At 37.9% G+C, this 22735-nt stretch overlaps 1 protein-coding gene across 1 annotated transcript; it reads left to right on the plus strand.

Annotated features, from left to right (window-relative positions):
• The first annotated feature begins 968 nt into the window (after positions 1 to 968).
• LOC311095880 (somatostatin receptor 3) lies at positions 969 to 22619 on the plus strand. The gene is made up of 2 exons (XM_084134728.1): positions 969 to 1301; positions 18417 to 22619. The coding sequence occupies exon 2, from the start codon at positions 18460 to 18462 to the stop codon at positions 19903 to 19905; it is 1446 nt and encodes a 481-aa protein (XP_083990854.1). The 5' UTR covers positions 969 to 1301; positions 18417 to 18459; the 3' UTR covers positions 19906 to 22619.
• Positions 22620 to 22735: the final 116 nt, after the last annotated feature.

A 22735-nucleotide genomic window follows, 5' to 3' on the forward strand; every position in this document is an offset into this window, starting at 1 on the left:
TTAAGGGAAAAAAGAAATAGAGGTTAAGGAGTCACCAAACAACACCAGAATTTGAATGCATCTATCAGATTTGTGTCAAATGCCAACACCAGGCTGAAAAGAATACAGAATAAACAAGGAAACTGAATTTTTGAAATACTTTGTTGATGGAAATAAAATATGAACTTCTACATGATGTTTGTCATATAACTGACCAATATTAGAGAAATGTTAGAAACTTAACTTTAACTTAACTCAAACTAAACTAACAGAATGAGAGTTTAACACATTACTTACAGTATGAGCGCACAGTAGTGCGCTGTGACCTCACATTGTGACCACATCATGAGTATCCTGGGAGCTCATGGTGAGATCAAATTGTTGACTGGTTAGGGAATGATTTCAGACACAGCCTGCGATGCATGAACGGGTGAGTCCCGTTAATGAGTGTGACCAGGTGCAGGTGATTAGAATTTGGGTGAGAGTGAAGGAGTGGGTGGAGATGTAGGGTCTGTCTGGAGCTGATGGAGTGGCTGAATCCATCAAAATGAAGTTAAAATAAGATAAATTGAGAATAAGATGTTAATGTCCCAAAAAAATATACAAAAAAAGGCACATGGCCATTTTTGCTTTATCTGAAATGGCAATCTGTTTTAATGGGTTTATTTTTGACAGATTTTGTGTAATGTAGGGCCTACATGCATGTAAACGTGCTCATTAGTAGGCTACTCAAAAGTACTTAAAGATGTCATATTGGTCTATCAAACTATATATATATATATATATAGCTCAACAGCCAATGTGCCTTTCCTTAAAGCGAACAAATGAAGCTTATTCTCATCTGGGATCATTATTTGGAAATAATCTGTCCAGCAGTATTGTACACTAATGATTTTTTTGTTTGTTTTTTTTTGTTTTTTTCGTGCGAAGACGCCGTGCACTTGTAGTTTAAAACCAACAACGAACAAACCTCGCACAAACACACACACGCACAAGCTGACGGGTACCGGAGTGATTTATATCAACGCCTACCTTATGCGTGTGCTTGCGGAAGAGCCGTTACCTGGTTACAGAGGAGTGATGGAGCATTGAGTATTGTTCAGGACTCCACATATGAGTTTCTCTCTCGCTCGCTCGCTCGCTCGCCGAGTCAAGCCACCACGCGCTTTTCCTGCGGCATCTCCGGAGTGCGCAACCAACAGCTTGTCCAGGAAAAACGATTTAACCTGTGAATTAAGTTGAAAAATATCTCCACGAAGAGTCTTCAGTTTGTCATATAACCAATTGTAAGGACAAAGTTGGCCGACAAATCTTGTTTTAAGGTAGGAAACTTTGCAAAGAGCAATTTTGGGGATTTGTTCATCATTTTTGGTCGGTATATAAAGAGTTATGGGTTTTCATCCCATTTAAAATGATTTAAAATAATACTTTGTAATAAATATTAGGCTAATGTAGATAAGTGCTGTGTGATAGATTCTAGGCTACTTCAGGGCTCATTCGTGCTGCAGTAAACACCGTTGTTTTCCCAGTCAGTGTGAAAGGGATATTAGAAAGACAGGTGAAGCCAGCCTGATGTTGGTGAAGCGCAGGTGCTATTTACACAGTAATTACTTCGCGTTATTAGAGCGTTAATGTTACTTGGTAACATCTTAGTAAAGTCTTCGATTCAGATTGTAGCAACTGCCTTGTGGGCAATGATGATTATGGGCTATGCAAATACTTTGTAAATATTCATACTGATTTTTAATGTGCAAGGGATTTCAGTGACATGATCCTTGCTCCTTCATGGTGTGAAAAACATGCTAATTCTTTATCCAGTTTTGCTTATTTAGATGTTTTCATGACCTATAAATTCGGTAGGCAATTAGTTAGTAGTCTATTTAGAAACACATTATATTATTTGTACCCTTTCCACATTCTATGGAGTTATCAATATGTCTAAATACAGTTTTAAACCCTTATTTTTGTGTTTTTTGACATTCTTGCAAAAGCATTAAATGAACAGCAAAATTAGAATAAAAAATAAAAAGAATAACAAGGTTGCAAAATTTGTGTAAATAAGCTTTCACTTAGTATCTGATTTAGCAACATTTGGTTTGTAGTAATTGATAAACTTGTATTTGCTAATTGATAAAAAAAAAATTCCCACTACAGTAGGCTAATATGGTTTAGCTTGATGAGTGCAGACAATACAACAATTTGTGAAAAAATTAAGAAAAATGTAATTTCATTTTCTCTTTACACTTCATGCTGTAGAAAAAAACAAAAACAAAAACATTGTCATGCCCAATCCTGAATATGAGAATACATATGAGGTTGAATCTTGCATTGAGCTGCATTACTAATACTAATAGAGTAACAGAAGCCCGGACTCAAAAACCCACTGAGTGTAAGCCAAGTAAATCGCACCTTTTGCTCTAGGAGAAAATGCAACTCATGTCTATGTTCACAGAAGAAGCCTGCTAAGAAAGGCAGGCATACTAGCCAGTGAGCCAAGAGAACCAGTCTGTTCGATTCTCATTCAAGATGTGTCAGTTTTAACAGCCTACATAATGTAACTGGTGAACTAGCTGGCTCTGCTTACATGAAGCCATTTGAGAACATCTTGACCATGATCTTTCACAGACTGATAATTCCAAATCTTAGCATTTCAAATGTTTATTGCTACTTAAATGAATGTGTAATTTTTATAGTTAGTTAGTTTTTATAGTTAATTAGTTAGTTGTGGATAAAGATGTCATTTTGTGGATTTGCCTGGCCGCCAAGCGGGTATATATCCGTAGTCTGTCTTCTACATGAATAAAACAGAGAGAGACTGATTGAAAAAAAAAATAATAATAATAATGGGGGGAGAGAGAGACAGAGTGAGAGTGGAAGGGCGGGAGTGATAAATATGTGCCCCCGTCCACTACCTAATTATATATAACGGCTCCTAGTCCTGTTCCCCTTTAGCTGACAGCCTGTCTCTTTAAATCAAATGTTCTCCGGGGATACCTGTTCATTCCACAAGTCTGTGGAGCATAAGTTTTTGACATGTTTCTATAATACAAGGAGATTTGCACATTCTTGCACTGTTGTATGTTGCATGGTCTGATGTAATCCATTGTGATCCGCTGACTCTCACAAACATGTCTGGGTGCATCGAGTGTGTTAGTGTGTTATGTTTTATTTTTACCCACAGAACATGTCAGCGCCTCTGTCAGTAGCCTTTCAACTTTTCTCAGTGAGAGTGTTACTGTGTGAGCAACAGTAGGGCTGCATTGTCTCATCACATGCTTCTCTCCATCCTAACACTGCTCCAACTGTTCCACCCACATGCAGCACACACTACCATCTATCATATAGAAAGTTAATACAGCACACTAAACATCTACCACTTATTTTTCTGCTGGCAGAGATTTTTTTAAAGATGTGCTTCCAAAGTGTGAAAAGCAGGGCTTTCAATTTAACATGTTAATTTAGCTATTAATCAGTTATACTTTAAAATCTGCATAGAAACATTAATGATACTCCCTGACCCATAATGAGGGATTTTCCTACCATAATAGCAATCTAAACTTACTATAGGCCAGGGACAGGCTTATGTTCATTGATATGGAAATAAAACAAATAATATATTGACCTGTAAAGCTACTTTTTGTAATGCCTATTCAATGCTTTAATCTGGCAAAATAATGTAAAGTTTTATCTTACATATAAATATTAAAATAAATATATATTATAAATTAAATTAACAGTTAAAGATTTTAATTGATTGGCAGCCCTAGCAAAGAGTAACATAAAGTACATTCAGATCAGTGCTGTAGTGATGCATGGATCAAATGGCTGCTGTCATATATGATGAATTTCTCTTTCTTTTTGTCTCTCTGTCTCTTTTTCGTTCTCTAGCGTACTGGTATGCAACCTTAATCTCCTATTTTCTGACAGTGGGCAAAGTTCATCATTCCTTTTGAATTGTGAGAGGCTGATTAAATGCAGGGCTGATATTCAAAGATTTGCTTATACTTCGATGAGGTAAAAAATAACGCAAGGACATCAGCTCTTGACTTTAACACAACTGTGCCCAGGTGATTGAATGTCTTTCTATGTCTTCAAGGCTGAGATTGTTTCAGATAGGTTCAAGATATCTGATGCTATCAAGGGTGGAACTAATCAGATCAGCTTAGGGTGCCAAAGTAAGCAGGTGGATTTGATCTGGTGATATGGAGTAATTTTTGTTTGAGGAGGTCTGTGTGACTTTTGCAGTCTTTAGTGTTTTAAGTCTGCAGCATTTCAGGGGAGATAAGTGTGTTGTTTGTTGGTGCTACTGAGCTCTGTGTGGAGATTGCAAATCTTTGAGAGACAAGTTTAGAAACAGTCTGGCAGGCGTGCAGTGAATGTGTGGCCCATAAGATCTAACTGAACCAGCCTGCAGGGAGTGAAATAATCTCTCTTAGGACTGCAAACAATCAGTTACCACAGCTTTGGGGTATAGGAATTTAAAAAATATCTAGTTCAGTCATGAAACTCTAGAGGGCACAGGCTGATAGGTCTTAATAATGTATTAGTAAATGTTGAAATTAATATTAACTAAGATTAATAAATGTTGATGAAGTATTGTTCATTCTTAGTTCATGTTAACTAATGTAGTTAATAATGTTTACTAATGAACCTTATTAGTGTTACCCAATATTCAATAACATGCTAATTTTTTATTCGCTAGTAATTGCTCTGTTTGAGTCTTTATAAAATAGCCTAATTTTAAAATCCATTTCTAGACAATTCGAATAACTGGAAAGATCCTAGAAATCCATTGTCCAAAAACTATAGTAACACTGCATGGTGTTTTCACTAAAAGGGTTAGTTCACTCAAAAATGAAAATTATGTCCTCATTTACTCACCCTCATGTCATTCTAAACCTGAATGACTAACGAGCTGCTGTGGAACACAAAATGTGCCTTTTTTCGAAAATCTTGTATGACACACAAACAGTGACATATTTTTGTTCATAATGCTCTGCTTATATAATAAAAAGTAGATAATCAATAAAAATCTGTTAAAAAAAAGAATCCTTAAAGAAAAACAAGTAAATCACATGAAGGTCAAATGAAGTCAGGTCAAGTCACATTTATTTATATAGCGCTTTTTACAATACAGATTGTTTCAAAGCAGCTTTACAGAGATAACAGGAAAATAATGCAACAAAGTCTGTTTCCAGAAGAAAATAGCCTCACAGTCCAGCTTAAGTAAGTTCAGTGATGTTTCATTTTTGTCATAAAAAAGTTATTAATTTAGTTAATTTATACATATAGTCGCTCTGGAGAAAACCGTGATGTCATCGTCCAGCTCAGTTCAGTTCTCATATAATGGTGTCAATGCAGGCAGATCAAAATTATTTTTGAATATTAAATTAAATGTTAAATTTAATGCCCCCAAGCCCCAACTAAGCAAGCCAAGCCAATGGCAACAAAGGTGAAAAAGGCGACAAAGACAAAAAAGGCGACAGTGGCAAGGAATCAAAACTCCATCAGGTGGCAGAATGGAGAAGAAAACCTTGGGAGAACCCAGGCTCAGTCGGGGGTCAGTTCTCCTCTGGCTAACAAACCAACAGTGTATGATTATGATCCAGGCAGCATTATAGGTCAGAAGGCAGATTGGATTGGAACAATAAGAATATTATCCAGTTCCATCTGGTTGAAGATCGGAGTCATCACACCGGGATGGAGACGGGTTGTTGAGGATCAGTGCCGATGGCTGTCGTGTCGATGAGGCCTTCACAGGGGAGAATCTAGTTGACACAACCTCTGCTGACACTTCAGGGATGCGTTGTGGTCGTGTCTAGGCGCAGGTCCTCCATCTGGTCTGGATACGGCCCGGATCTGGCTGATTACATCATGCGTTGTGGTCGTGTCTAGGAGCAGGTCCACCATCTGATCTGGGTACGGCCCGGATCTAGCTGATTAACCTTGGAATAAGCAGAAAGACTAATATTAGCATAGATGAAGTACATCGGGTGTTATAGGAAGTGTTCCCGGTTCCGGCTGACCTAATTTATGCAGCCTAATAATCATTTAACTGATTTGAATAATAGGAATGTATAATTTTCTATGTGTATGCCAGGTTAAAGAGATGTGTTTTTAGTCTAGATTAAACTGACAGAGTGTGTCTGCTTCCCGGACAATGTTAGGAAGACTGCTCCAGAGTTTAGGTGCTAAACTTAGGTGCCAGCAGTAGATTTTGATATTCTAGAGATTATCAACTGGCCAGAATTTGAGATGGCAATAGACATGAAGGACTATTCACCTTATTTTTAACGGAAATACGGACGCAGCCAGTTGACGGTATTTTGTGCGAGACTTCCGGTCAGGCACTTCCGGTTACTGGCGAGCTCACCGTAGCGGTTAATCAAACAAGTATTCATAACAACTAACTCATCGTTATGGCTTCAAGGAAGACCGGGATTGTTTGTGCAGTTAGAGGTTGTCATAATAACTGGTACAAAAGAAAGATTTACTTGGCGTTTCTGTTGCGTGGCGTTTTCTATATCTCTGCACACCAAACGTGTCTGACGCGGCGCTGCTGCTGCTTGGTGACATATGATAAGCCTCATTGGTGATATATTCGACATATGGGGAGAGAGTTGTGGAAGGCCTATGTTAAACATAAATATATAGCAGCAAAGACAACGTCGGCAGTATTGACGCAAAATAGGTTGTCCACTTAATTCACATATTTACATTTTATTAGTATGCTTTGCGTGGTTTCGCACCTTGGAATGCTTATTTGTGTGTGTGTGCAGTTTTAAGACAGTCCCTTAATTTGCTTGGCGAATGTCTAACGAATGTCCAACATAAAACCTACTTTACCCTTCGCCTGTGGTTAAAAGCTTTACATTTGAAGAAACCACCGAAACGACCGTATGTTTGTTCTTTTCATTTCGTGAACACAAGACCTACAGAAGACCACCCGATACCAGAAAAGTGGCTGGGCTATGAAGTCTCAATAAAAAACTCTAAGGAGAAACAAAATCATAGTAACCTCTGTATAAAATCTAGTCATCATGGCGTTTATTTTGTATGATTTACAATTATTTATAGACATCTACTTATTGCTGTCCTGTGCTTTGGTTGCATTCTGATGGCATTATTAATACATTCGACATGACAAAAATACCTCCATAGATATATTAGTCCAGCGCTGGCTCGGCCGTGTTTAGGGCGGTGCTGAAGGCGCCGGCGAAGTTGGCACTCTGCCAGCTAGATGCATGAGTGTTTTCAACCAGGTCCGGTACCCGAACTGGGTGAGGCGGGGCTTTAGATCTTTGTTGTATTCATCTGTTACGTTATGTGTAACATTTTTCTGTCAATTCTGCATTTAATCCTTTGCGATTGATATCGTTAGTTAGCCCAGGGAAGCGAGGAAACGGAAGTGCTGCACAAAAACCGGATACTGGACCCATGTTTACTTCCGCGTTCGAAAATAAGGTGAATAATGCGTTAAGAGCTCGCTCAAGAACTGGGGAGCTAAACCATTTAGTACTTTGTAAACCATTTAGCAACTGTGTCTAAAGTGCTGGAAAAGAGAGAGTCAAAAGTTTCTGTCGCAATATCGAGTTCTTCTAAGCTATCTGGGATGCTGAGGAGATGAAACTGATCAGGAATATTATTAATAAAGCAATCTTTCGTGGCAGAAGTGATAGTTCTAACATATTTGTAACACAGAGTTGGCTTTGCAACCTTGGCTAAATGGAGTATACACAAGACTAGATAATGATCTGAGATGTCATCGCTCTGCTGCAGAATTTCAACGCATTAACATTGATTCCATGTGTTACGAACCCCTCTTTTCAAATGCTTGTTAAGGGAGGGGTAAGCAACATAAAAGGATATGTGAGACAAAAAAGGCAGTTTAAACTGTTTATTAGTATAACTGCACGACTCGCATACCACCGGCAACAGCAGGCAACAGATAGAAGAATCAAATCAACTAAACTGTAACCCAAAATAAAGTAAATTAAGATAAACAAACGAAAAATAAACAAACAAACATCGATCAACAAAAACATTAAAGGAAACACAAGCAAAACACAGCTTATCCCCAGCTGGCTGGACTCGCACAGGGCTCACGAGATGCACCGCTCAAGCCCTTCTCCTCCAGTGCACGCCACGCTCATTAAAAGAGCTTAAACGGTGACCAGTGACCACGTGGTTAGGAACAGGTAGTAACATCACCGCACCAGCCTTCTTCTCATGTCTACGCTCTCTCGTCTTATTCAACCCAGAGCGTCATTACCAAACAGGCAGCAGGTGTGTAGGGGCGGAGCTTCACCTCAGAAGATGGAAAATAAACCAAATCAGCACAAAGAGAATGAACACCAAATACAAATAACACACAAGGCTCAGGCTGTAACACGTGACAATATTAGATCTAAAGTATGATTATGACAATTTGTGGGTCCTGACACGTGTTGTCTAACTCCAATAGAGTTCAGAATGTCTCTAAATGCCAATCCGTTATCTACAAGTATATTAAAATCACCAACAATTAGGACTTTATCTGCAGCCAGTACTAACTCCGATACAAAATCAGCAAATTTTTGATAAAGTCTGTATGGTGCCCTGGTGGCCTGTATACAGTAGCTAGCACAAATGTCAAGCGAGAGTTATCATTTATACTAAATAGTGTTCCATTAAGCACCAACACTTCAAAAGATTTATATTTTAAACTAGACTTCTCAGTAATTCTGACGATATTACTATAGATTACAGCACCACCCCCTTTTCCTTTCAGGCGAGGCTCGTTTTATAACAGTAATCTTGGGGGGTGAACTCATTTAAAGTAACGTAATCGTCTGGTTTTAGCCAGGTTTCTGTCAGACACAACACATCTAGGTTATAATCTGTAATCATATCATTACCAATAAGTGCTTTTGAAGTAAGGGATCGAATATTTAGCAACCCGAGCTTTATCATTTGTTCATGTGTATTATATCTATTTTTTATTTGTTGAACACCATTAAAATGTTTACCCTTAAATGGGTTTGGGAGTTTTTTGTATTTCCTAGTTCAAGGAAAAGACACAGTCTCTATATGATGATATCTAGGTGAAAGAGTCTCTATGTGATGGGATTTATCTGACCTCAGTGACGTGAGACAGCTAGCAGACGGTCGGTTTAGCCATGAGCCCCAGTTCATGTTTGAGCTCTAAGACTATGTGCCATATTACTAGAGAGAAGATCAGCACCATCCCAGGAGGGATGAATACCATCTCTTTTCAACAGGTCAGGTCTGCCCCAAAAACTTTTCCAATTGTCTATGAACCCTATCTTATTTTGCGGACACCACTTAGACAGCCAGCCATTGAGTGAGGACAGTTTACTATGTATCTCCTCACTTCGGCGAACAGGAAGGGGGCCAGAGCAACGATTAGATAAAAGCTAGCGATGTCAGATTAATGTGATTGGCAATATTAGTCAATATCTAATATATGTTGATGAGTAGGTTATATTTAGCAATATAAACAACAAGGAATGATAATAAATAGAGATTCAAAACAGAAAGCTATATGGAGCTTACAGACGCAAACCAGCAGCAAGGCAGACAGTCTCTAGTTGAGTAAAGTCGAGTCTAGTCTAGTAAAGTGAGTAAATGATGACAGAATTAGAATTTTTGGGTAAACTTTTCTTTTAAGGACATACTGGATCATGAATTTATTAACAATTCAAGGCCTCCTGGCTAGATAGTTCCCAGATGGGAGGCTCCTGCTGCTCATCAGCACAAACACAGACTTTAGCTGTAAATATGCTGCAACCCTTCAACAAGTGTTATGTGATCTACTTTAATATGAATAAAATCATGCCTGTGGTGATGACACACACAGTGTAGATTTGCATGCATCTGTGCAATAACAATGCCAGAACCTAGTTACACTGAGTATTTTAACATATCATGTCATGAGCAGACTAAATAGCATTAGAATGGTCTCTTTGAGTGTGCAATTTTAGTAATGCACACAAGACGGAATGAAAACACTAATTACCTATGTATTGTCCCTTGACACAGAGAAAAGAAACAGAGAGCGCATGGTCTGACATTTAACACAAGTAAAATCAAAATCCTCCTCATCTTAGGTTTATAATTGCAGTTCTCAAACATTGTTCTTAACGTCTTAACACGTTCTTAACATGTTTCATCTATGAGACGAATGTGTACTAAATACTCTTATGTGATTGAATCTGGGAAACTTCACCAGAGAGAAGATTTACGGCTGATATGCGCAGCAAGGGCCAGTGATCTGATTAGCTGATGGGAACACTATGGAGATTGAGAAGAATATTTCAAACAGAACATATTGCACAGGGACACAAAGGTGACACCACATAGCAGATGTTTATAAAACATTCATAGGCGATCTTTAGTAATATTTATCAGACTTTTTTCAGCAGTCCTGTTTTTCACTGTAGCGAGATACACTGTAACATGGACACCTTAAAATAAATTGTAACCATTATTTTTAATCTCAAGAAGACAGCATAAAGTAAGAGGGTTTTTAAATTAATGTTGCATTAGCTTGTTTCTTCAATTGGTGTTGCATGCATAAGACATAGCCTAGTCTCCAACAATGAAATAAATAATTAATTTTTGTTCAAATAAAATGACAGGTGTTTCCACTTTATTTTGCAACATGGAAGCTATTTTTTGTGAATGTGTGAGACTTCCGATTCATTAGCTGCTATAGGTAAATAAATAAGAATAACAAAGTGCAGTAAACCATTTTTGCTACTGTAAGACTTGAGAAGTTAGAAAATGCTGGGCAGTCTGGTTGAGGAACAACCACTCCCTGAGAAGACTTTAACATTTGAACTCTCTCTTGTGAAATTAGCATCACCATTCGAGACGCAAGTCTCACCTAAGCATCATCCTAATCTACATATCTTTCCCTTGACCCCACATTCCACCGTTCCTTCTCTCTCTCATGCTGAGATCACCTGAAATTCACCCAAAAATCTATATGGTTTAATGTGAACAATTATCATACAACACTATACATGTTTGGTATCATTTGGAATGTCTCAGTGCGACAAAGTACCAAGAAGTTTCTGTCTCGGTCTGAGTATTTAAAGAAATCCAACAACAGGCTTAGGACGATTTGTAATGAGATCGGCCCATAATGCATTATTTCTTGAGTCAGGTACATCTTTTACTCTTTATCTCTGAGCATTTGATGTTATTGTATTGATTATCTTTGAACGGATTATGAAATTGGCATGATACATTTACCTGACATAATAAATTGTTACATTTGATTTTATTCTGATTTGCTCTGAAATTATTAACTTCAGTAGATTACGTTGTATCCAATGTTACCGCAAATATGCGTCAGATTAGTAACGGACTAACATCCAGTTTTGAGTGGAGCATAGGGCACACCAACTGCGATTTTAGAGTTCCGGCTAATATTTGGCACTAATTCAGGTGTACTTGGTTTTGTAAAGACTAAAAGGGAATTTCCGTTTAGGACAGCAAACTGCTCATTGACCAACCTAAATAGGGTGAGTCTTACCTCTGTTTAATGTAATGTTACTTTAGTCAAGTGTACGTGGGAAACCATGGCATGACCAAACCAAAGCTACTATCAGAGAAGTATATTGGTCGGCTTATATCTGTAGTAGTGGTCATGACCTCTGTCTAAAGAAAACGTTACTTTAATTCAAGTATATACAAACCAAGGGAGGCTATACAAAAATATCTTAGATTAAGTAACATGAATGTGCCCATCTAAGGTATTAGCCAATTACCTCTGTTTAGTGACCCGAAGCTGGTGAGTTTGTGATCGTGGGCCCGCATAATATATTGCCGGCCGGTGCAAGGACCCTGTGCGACTGAATGAATAATTAATAAGAGTTAAATTGAACAATCAAATGTATTGCTAAACTATTATATAAATGACCAATAACAAATTGGCATTCCAACCTAAATTCGAGTTCATGATAAAATGGAGTGAGATAAAAGCTTAATTAGAATCAAATTACTTTGCCACGCGGAAAAGACAGTAACACACAGAGACCTTCACCTGCTTATCGGAAACTGTCGTTGGACCGATTGGGCAGGCCTTACACTATAAACAAGTGGTATGCATGTTAAAAGTAATTATAAAAATTACATTTAAAAAGAAGGTGGATAGAAAAAACCCAGTGTGCTGTAATTTTGCATATTCCAGTGTTGATCAATGCAATATTGTTGTAAAGTTTATGCATAACGTGACAAAACGACATCAAAATAACTATCAAACCTATTTCAAACTTAATAGAAGCTCATTTGTATCCTACAATATGAGAGATAATCTCTCACTGTCTGTATAATGCATGCGCATCTGTTTGGGAATTGGAAATGTTCTTTATTAATGAGGCAGTATCCAGCAGAGATTTCACTTCTATGAAAAATGCAAATGGAAATATTTGTAAATATTTTAATTGTCACATTGTGCATGTATGCAAAACTAGGAAACAAATGTTAACTGATCATGTTTACATGGATGCAGCAAGTTTCCACGCCAAAGTTTCTGTTATCAGATCAGTAGTTTCTGTATTTATTTATTTTTTCTGTCTGACTAAACAATATCACTTCTTTACAACAACATATTGGCCCTATCTCAAATGCATCCCTTGTAGTCCTCCTCTGAGAGACACTTTGTTGAGCTAATGCCGGAGAGTCTGGAGTCCATAACAGGGCAGGGTCAGCAAAAGTACAGCTTGCTTATGAATCATAACCTGACAAATGGGACACCCTGGTGTTGTGAACTTCACAGACCACCATAACATGCAACATGCAAAGGCCACATCAAGTTATTTCCATGATAAAGATCTAGTTGAAGTGAGTCTCTAGTTGAATTGTACTTCTAGGCAGTAATGATTATCAATGATTATCTCCATATCATATCACATTCACTACAGACATTTATGTCCTAAACAATAAACAAAATAATAAAGGACATCATTTGACAGGGACAAACAGATCATTTTGTGGTTGATTTAATATGTCCATGCAGTTATTTTGTTGTTGATGTTAATTAGGCTGTTATGGTCGTAAAACATTAGTTCTGCTTTTCAGCTGATAAATTCCTGCTAAGTAATTAATTTGAAATCAATTCAGACCCGCATAAATGAGTCATATCTGTTGTTCTCTGTCTAGGTTAATTTATATCCATTTTATTTGGGCAATCAAATTCTCACAAATGTTAGCAATGAACTATAAAAATTGTAATTGTAATACGTGTGATTTAACGTTTATTTTTAAATGGCACTTTTAGAATCTTTTTTAGTCATCTATCTGAAAAGATTTGTTTAAATTAGTCAATGACTTAAAAATACGACGCCATAGTGTACTTGGTGACTTATGTAGCAGACATTACTTGCAAAACAACAAAAACAAACAAATAAACAAACAGAAGAAGCACAGCGTGTTGACCTCAGAGAGAGAGAGAGAGAGAGAGAGAGAGAGAGAGAGAGAGAGAGAGATACTTTCAGTGCAAATACTGGCAAAACTGACATCAAAGATGGCCCACTCATACCTTCCATAAAATCAGAGGGCAAAAAAACGAATAGACAGTGATTGGATTTTCTCACAAGCATATTGTTATCAAATACAATAGAGCATACGGTGTCCATTTGAAGTCTGATAAAGAAGTCTGATAAACGTTGAAAAAGATCAAAAGTCATTCAGAACATGGAGGCTGCACGGTTATGGAATTAATATTCTTCCCCTTGTAATTGCAAATGTTAATTTCAATATTTGCAATTAAATATTTATTGTGGGTGGTAATGGCATTTTTTACGATTCTATCCCATTATAATCAGTAAAGCTGCAAGTTTCATGTGACCGTTTGAGACCACAGTACATGCACCACGTTCTGCAGTCTTAGGAACACTTGCAGTTTCATTGGGTATTACATCATCTGCTTTGCAAGCTAGTGGCACATGTAACATGGATCAAATCAAATTGCTACCAATGCTTTTCACTTCGTTTGTACGCCGTTGTTAGACCCGCTGTCTTTCATCTCAACCCCCCTTAAAATCTGCAATTAACTCAGCTGTCAGCACTCTTGAAATCTGTGATTAGATGATCTCTCTACACCTTTGCTAAAAACAGCAGCTGCAGTAAAACTGTCTAAGGTTATTTCACTCTGAATCAATCCCTTAAAGGTCATTAGAATAATTTTTAAGTTCATTATGTATTCTCCTGCTCTAATCAGTGGAATAATCATTTCTGGGCTCCTCATTCAGCTGATGTTCAGCTCTAAATTTATGGAAAGTAAAACTTTAATCATGCATCTATGGATCAGACTGCTTAAAACACACTTATTATAATCAGTTGTCATTACTGATAGGCTTAAAGTTTCGATTAATTGGCTATCAAATTCATACATGCAACGCAGATGTCTGTGATTGGTAGTAAACACGCTGTAAATAAAACATTTTGGAATAATGGGAGTAGATGTTAATTGAATGCTGTAATTGACAATGCAATTAGTTAATTGTGAAAGTTATATTAACAGCCCTACTAGTGCATTGAGTCAAGCATCTCTTGAAACAAATTAAACAAAAAGAGAAGATAAGATTGTCTCTTTCACTAATTGGTGTTTTTTTTCTGCTGGTGGTGGGGGAGGGGGTAGTATGTCATTGTTCTTAGCAATTGTCCCAGGAGAAAATGCCAAATGATCAGATGAATGCCATATGACCACTGAATCATCCGGATGAATGGCTCCTATGAGGCAGTGGGTGCGAGAAGACAGATTAAAAGTGAGCATTTGTTTAAACAATACTGACCTCTCTGAGCAGAGCAGGTCTCTGTCTACAAAGCAATGAGATGGAAGGAGAGGAGAAAAGGACAGGGAGATGGGCAGTGTTGAATGATGAATTATGCATTGCTCTCACCATCCATTGTCCATAACCTTTCAGAAAAGTATCCTCCCTAAGTTTGAAAAAACATTTTTTTTATATTTAGCTCATGTTAAAGTGATATTTCAAAAACGCTGTTGAACATTGTTGATATTTGAAATTAACCCAAACAAGCACACCCCTCTTCAGTGCTCCGCCTCCAAAACTCACCATCCAATCCTAACCGCCCTGCACCGAGTCGATCTCGATCCCCGATCGGCAGCATGCGAGGCGAGTGCACTAACAATGACGCTAAAAAACACAGAATTCCCTAGCAATCATCAGCACTCACTAGCTGGCCTCCGTTACGCACGCAATCCAAGAGCAACAAGCGCAACAAAATAATGCTTCTCGAAAAATAAAGTGCAGATGATGAACGAATGACAAGGAACCACAAAAAAAAATTACGTACAGTACACAATAGTAATTACAAACAAGAGTTTGTTATTAGTTGCCAACAGCACAGCAGCTCCAGACAAACAATGACACTCAAACCCAGTGTTACTCACGTGTGGAGCGAAATCAAAGCAACATCTGTGTCTGTTTTCAGGCCTCCCCCCCCTTTAAGTAATATTAAAAAGAACTCTGACTTCTGAGTCTGATGGGTTGTCACACTCCATTTCAACAATATAGTTAAGATCATGTAAATAGACAATAAATGGTGGACATCTAAGCTTAAACAAAATGTTTATTTGCTTTGCTTCAAAATCAGCCTGTGGTGCAATGTCATTATAAATTGTATAAAGGTTTTTTTTTCTGCCTTCATGTCTAATTCATCCATGTAACTTTAAAAGACTCAATTAACTTTAAAATACTGCAAAAAGCGCTGCTTGCACACTTCGTCTTAATGAAATCAATCATTTGATCATCTGAGAAGTTTTTAAGCAAAACTGGAGCCAGAAAATGTTTTTGATGGTTTGGGTAGCTATTTAATCATGAAGGTTACGCGCGTGGAGTCGTGTGAATGTCAGGGACTTAAAAGATCACAGCCTTTCTTCTCTTGCTTTTATCTCTTTTCACTTATTATTCTCTTTGTTTGACTTGCACTTTTATTCTTTTCTACATTCATTTTTCAACATGGCGCTGAATACTACTTTTATCTGTTTTGGGGGACAAGTCTTTGTAACTCTTTATAAATATTTTCATAATGAATTAGCTTTCATTATAATGTAACGTCATTAGAAGACTTTGTTCTGAAATGTTTCAAAATACTATCATCTGTTTTCAATAGCAGGGAGATTCAAAGAATGAAGCACAGTAATTGTCAATGCATATTTTAGACATTTCTAAATTCTAAAAACAAAAATTAGCTTAATAATTTAATAATTAAAAAATGTTGTCTGATATACAGTGAGTTGTTGCTGGTATGTGTCTCCCATTTTATGTATAAACTTAATTTATGGCAGCCTATATTACTTTAAACCTCAATATAGAGCATTATGATGGCAGTTCTTCTCGGCATGTTTTCCCCTGTCTCTCTGTATGAGTGCTGCAGTGGCCCAGAGTCAATTTATCTTCCATATATTCTCTGCTTCTAGTTGTAATTGGGAAGGTGAGAGATATATTAAATAGAAATGGAGAGAGGCAGGAGTGAATATCTATTTCAAACAAAGAGGTGTGGAACTGCATCTCCTGATCCAACTTAATCTTATCTCTTACTGTTAAAGACTATACAGTATGATATGGGCAAATAAAAAAAATAAAAAAATCTGTCATTTACTCAACCTTATCCTGTTCCAAACCTGTATGCATTTCTTTCTTGAGTGAATGATAAGAGAATTTTCATTTTTGATGAAACTAGCCTTTAAAGAAAACCAAGGACAGTATAAATCCTAAGAATAAGCATGCACCACGTGCATTGACCAACTGTGAATGGGCTTCTAATCATCTGCTCAGTCAGTTCTGAGTCCCAGTGGGCATGATTGTTACTAAAATGTCAATTATTAGCCGTAGTCCATACGCCACATGTGGGAGTGCAGTGTTTGAATTGTCTGAAGAGTGAATGTACACCAAGACAAGCCAAACACAAATATCCCTGCAGAGTCAGTCTCATTGCCATCACTGCAATTGTTTCCTGACTGGCATGAAGTGCATATCTCACCCTTTATTCATTCATTCTATTTTAATAATGTTGTTTTAAATTACTATTCCCAGCAGAGCAAACCTTGCTTCTGTTCCATCATGCTTTGCTTTAGAATGTAATAGTCATGGTGCTTGTTTGTTTTTCCATATTTCAAGTCTATGCAGTGCTAATGTTTTGTGATGCTTCCATTTTAATGGTTCAGCAAGGTACTGCTGAGGCAGACTTTTCTCTACTGAGCATCACACATACACTGGATAATTGGCATGCCTGATTGCCTAAGGGACAAAAATAACAGCATCCAAAACCCTGTGAGCCATGTGAGTGTTTTTACGATGAAATGTCCTCTGCAATCCCTTTTCATGTACTAAAACCTGGAATTATATGGTAATATATAATTACATTTCCATGATCATTACATACAATAATATTTAATTATAGTAGTAATAATAATAATAATAAATTATATTTTTTTATGTAATATATCTGATTTAATTAATAAAAAAACAACTCTAAAATCAAGGTGTTCAACATGTAAACTGAACATATTTCTTACTCCGATGAAAATGCACCACTCATTTTTTTACACTCTCTCATTTTTTTTTTCACACTGCAGCACAGAGGTCTGTGAAGAAACCTAAAAAGCTTTTATAAACTGCATACATTCACCTCTGACACATCGGACACAAAGTACAGTCTGATTTAGATGAATGCTGATTGCTGTTGCCATTCACATTCATTTAGTAAAGTTTAAAAGAGACTCGCAAATGGAAGAAGACAAAGAATTTTGCATAATAAATAATGAACTTATTCAATTGTGTTCGACAATCAGTGTTTTTCCCCATACTTATCCAGACCTGGAAATTACTCAGATAAATCAAATTCCATATTTTTCTGACTGCCCACTCCTGCGGAGCGGTTCCCTGCTTACAATGAATTTAATCCTGTCTGGTCTCCTTTGCAGCAATCTTGCATTCCCCCCTAATATTTCACATTTTCTCATAAATCAAATAACTTGTGAGATGTACACGTTATTTAATTTCACTTTGATTTAATTAAATTTGTATCATTTTCAATATAATGTCAAAAAAGACATAGTAATTATTAATATATAGGCTACATTTTTTTTTTTTTTTTTTTTACAAAAGTTTAAATCTCAAAACAGATTTCATGTTTAAATGAAATTTCAAAAGGCATCGTTGTCGTGTTTGGCATCAAATAAATGTGGTCCTTTGAATATTGTCTTGGATCTTGAGGTCAGAAGTGTTGAGAACCACTGATCTAGTATTGTATTTTTTCACTTAGTAAGCTATATTCAGATTTGCAAAAACAGTGTGAAACAAACTTGCTAACAATGGTGCTTTTGTCTGTAGATTATGCACTTATTGAATGTGAGAGTGCTTTGAGAGAGAAATGATAGTTTGTGGTTGTTCTCTGTGCAGGACAATGGCCCCCAGCTGAAGGCAGTGACGGCAAGAGGGTGAGATGGAGCTGACCTCAACAGACGCCTCTGCTGCGCAGGGCTTATGGGGCAACAGCTCCATTCCTGGTTTACTCTTTAACGAGAGCGTTCTCAATGACACCTGTTTCCTCAATTCTTCAAACTGCACCAATGAGACAGATCCGGAGAACCGAGCAGGAACAAGCATGGCAGGAATCCTCATCCCTCTCATTTACATAATCGTCTGCGTCGTCGGCCTGGGAGGAAACTCTCTGGTCATTCACATCGTCCTGCACTACTCCAAGACGGAGTCGGTGACAAACATCTACATCCTGAATCTAGCTATAGCCGATGAGCTCTTCATGCTGGGCCTTCCATTCCTCGCCGTGCAGAATGCCATGCACTCGTGGCCCTTTGGCTCATTCACGTGCAGGTTGGTCATGACCGTCGACGGCATTAACCAGTTTACCAGCATTTTCTGCCTTACTGTAATGAGCATCGATCGCTACCTGGCCGTGGTTCATCCTATTCGGTCCTCTAAATGGAGGCGACCGCAGGTGGCCAAGGCTGTGAATGGAACAATCTGGGCTGTCTCCTTTTTGGTGGTCTTGCCTGTGGTGATTTTTGCAAACGTGCAACGGGAAGGAGGAATTTGCAATATCATATGGCCAGAGCCAGCCAACATCTGGGGAGCAGCATTTATCATTTACACCTCCACAGTAGGCTTTTTCTTTCCCTTGCTAGTCATCTGCATGTGCTATCTCCTCATTGTGATCAAGATCCGCAGCTCGGGAAAGAAGGTTCATGCCACGTCAACCAAACGCCGAAAGTCAGAGCGAAAGGTAACACGAATGGTGGTGATAGTGGTGGCTGTGTTTGTTTTTTGCTGGATGCCGTTTTACGCCCTCAACATCATAAACCTGGTGGAATCGCTCCGTGACGAGCCGCAGGGACTGCATCTATTTGTAGTGGTACTTTCTTATGCTAACAGCTGCGCCAACCCTATAGTTTATGGCTTCCTTTCGGACAACTTCAAGCGGGGTTTCCGGAAGGCCCTATGCCGCTCATCTCGAAGGGTCGAGAACCACGAGCCCACCGAGCAGCAGCAGCAGCGTCGGGAGGAACGAAGAAGAGTGCTGATGCCCAGGGAAAGCCTAAGAAGAGCAGTGAGAGATGAAGAGGATGAGGAGGAAAAAGAGGACAGGGAGGAAGTGACGGAGATGACGGAAATTTGCAGGATTACTCAGAATGGAAACGGAAGCGGACACCCTGAAGGTACCCGAGCCCTATTCTTAGAGCGACCCTCGGGTACAGGGGTTTCTGAGACGGGTACGCCAGACAGGAGAGGCACGGGTGGGGATGCTGTTGGTAAAGGACCGGGATTTGGGCTTGCTGCAACCTTGCTGAATGGGGCCAAAAATGGGAATGTGAAAACACTGCCAGAGGAACCGGTGGAAAAGAACGCCTCTCTGGAGATCAGCTACTTGTAAACTTGTGATTGGTGTCAGCTGGAAAAATTGTATTATTGTACCTGCCTCCCTGAGATCTGTTCAGTTTGTAGTTACTTTCTTTCCTGGAGTCTATCAATTTGTCTTAATGTCTGAGTTTACTATGAAGTTTCCTTCTAGTAATTAGACTTAATGATATGGAAGTGTACAACTTTGAAACAGAACATAAAAAAATCACAATGGATTTTACAATGGGTTTTCACAGCATTACATTGTATCAGAACCTATATGAGACCAGCACCACAATATGTGAAACATCTATGTGCCTTTTTCTAAATTTAGTTAAGAGATTTGATCAATGCAATGAATCCATGGCTACGACTGGGCACTAGATCAGTAAGTACATTTACATGGACTTTTGCTTGATTATAACTGTGCATGTAAGCGTACTTAGTGAGACTTGTAGCATATTAATATGTGATAAAATACTGGAGATTTTGTACATGTAAACAGGTCAGAAATTATATACCATACAAATTCCTACATCAGTTCTGTAAATATATTTTAAATGTGTTTTTTTTTTTTTTTGCCTTACTTGTAAAAGTAGTGTACACTAACTGAAATCTGCTGCAAACAGGATCTCAAATTCAATTGAATTGCATTGTTATATTATACAGTTTTGTGCTGTCTGTCAGTTGCGTTCTTGTTTATTGGCATTTTTTTTAATATTACACAAATATTCAACATCATCTGCCCTAAAACTGAATGTTCATTATCCAGATTATCATTTATGATATATTATTATACTGTTAATGCACCACTGCTGGACTATTTAACCAATGATAAATTCCCTCTTAACCACCCAAAAGACAAACATACACACAGGTACTGAGCATAAAGGGTTAGTTCACCCCCAAAAAAAATATAATTCTGTCATCATTCACTCACCCTATTTTTTCTTCCGTACTATGGAAGTCAAAGTGGCCCATCAACTGTTTGGTTACCCACATTCTTCAAAATATCTTCTTTTGCGTTCAGCAGAAAAAAGAAATTCATACAGGTTTGGAACAACTTGAGGATGAGTAAATGATGACACAATTTTCATTTTTGGGTGAACTAAAGGGATAGTTCAACTAAAATGAAAAATTCATTATTTACTCATCCTCAAGTTATTCCAAACTTATATGCCTTTCCAAAGTTATATGTCCACAAGGTAAAAAAAAACAAACAAAAAAAAAAAAACCTCACCATAGAGTAGTCCATATGTCTATTTTATGAATCAATACGACAAGTATGTGTGGGGGACAGACCAAAATTTAAGTTGTTGTTCAATGATTACTGCTTTTGACACAGTTATTATATAACTTTCCTAAGACTTGGAACATAGAGTACGCCATATTGACTACTTTTTAATGTATTTTGTAATTTTTGGAGTTTGAAAGACACTATGAACTTCAGTTGCTTGGAAAAGAGCTGTGTGGCGATTCCTCTAATAGTCTCTTTTTGTGTTCTAATGAAAAAATAACGACATGCAAGTTTAGAACAGCACAAGGGTGAACAAATAATGAAAAAAAAGAGTTTATTCAACATAGTTAAACAACACCAGGTATTTGAGCCTGACTTTAGGACCATTGGTTTTATCCAACACAAGCTAAAGAGGTTTAAGTGCCTCTTTATAATGTTATTTATGCTCTAATTCCACACACACACACAGCATAAGCTAAACATACATTCATATTCCAAAGTGTCAGTTCCCAGTGCCGTAATATGCTTATGTGACATTCAGATACCCTTTTCTGAGTGTTATAAATAAACGTTAACTATTGAGATCATAGCAAGCACTAACATATCAACTACACTCCCCATCACCCTACGCCACCTCCTCCTACGCTCAGGCTTACACTCAGATGGGTTTGGAGGCATATAGAAAGCCATTGCAGACACATTATGGAGAGAGAGAGAGAGAGAGAGAGAGAGAGAGAGAGAGAGAGAGAGAACTACCACCATTTCCATAATGACTCTGTGGATTTCACAGCTTTCGTTCAGAACTGATTGTTTCAATATAAAAAAAGAATGTGTAAAAAGCTGTGCGAAAATGTTATTCTGCTGGTTATTTTAAATTGTTGTGCTATGTGACATTTATCGCACACTGTGTTTACTATCGACCCGCTCAGAGAAGCTGCCGTTTGTGGCTGTGGGAAGAGAGGCGCCCATCCTGTGACCTTATGATTGGACAGCTCTCCGTATCTAAATGAATCTCTGTGATTCACTGGACGCTTGACACCCACCGAGGCCCACCCACACATGATATGGATGCACAAAGAGGCAAATAATGCTGAAGACTGCTTGTGAACGCTGTGATATTATTCATTTCTTGGCGCAGACTTATATGGGCCTCTTGTGCAAACAAAGCCATTTGCTCAAGGATAAAAATACATAGTTGCCCATGTGTTCTTAGTCAGTGCTTCATCAATTTCATGTGCAAATTAAGTGTTTTTTTTTTGTTTGTTTTTTTGGTAACACCAAATGTATAATCTTCTGTTCGTTTCACCTCTTTAAAGTATATAAAACATTGTCCTTTACTGAAGGGTTATTCATTTTAAATTGTTTAAATGTTTGAACCATGTAAGTACATGAATGCAGACAAATCTTGCTAGGAAAGCTCGATTTCACACAAGTAGGCTACACGTTGCATTCTCAGCGTTGCCACATGAGGTGCTATAGAGGTTAGGGATGACATATTTTTGTTGGGCAAAAGCATAGAGGGCAAAACCTGGAAACAAGTTAGCATTTTAGTACTTCCGGTTCCATCGTCCTGAAGTTGGGTTCAGGGTTTTTTGCATGGGTTTTTGGTTAAACACCTGAAATAAGG

This window comes from Abramis brama, assembly GCF_963993115.1.
Source record: "Abramis brama genome assembly, chromosome: 1".
Lineage (NCBI taxonomy): Eukaryota > Metazoa > Chordata > Actinopteri > Cypriniformes > Leuciscidae > Abramis > Abramis brama.

Excerpts from the sequence above, each read along its gene's own strand:
- LOC311095880 (XM_084134728.1), top strand. The coding sequence starts at position 18,460 with ATGGAGCTGACCTCAACAGACGCCTCTGCTGCGCAGGGCTTATGGGGC.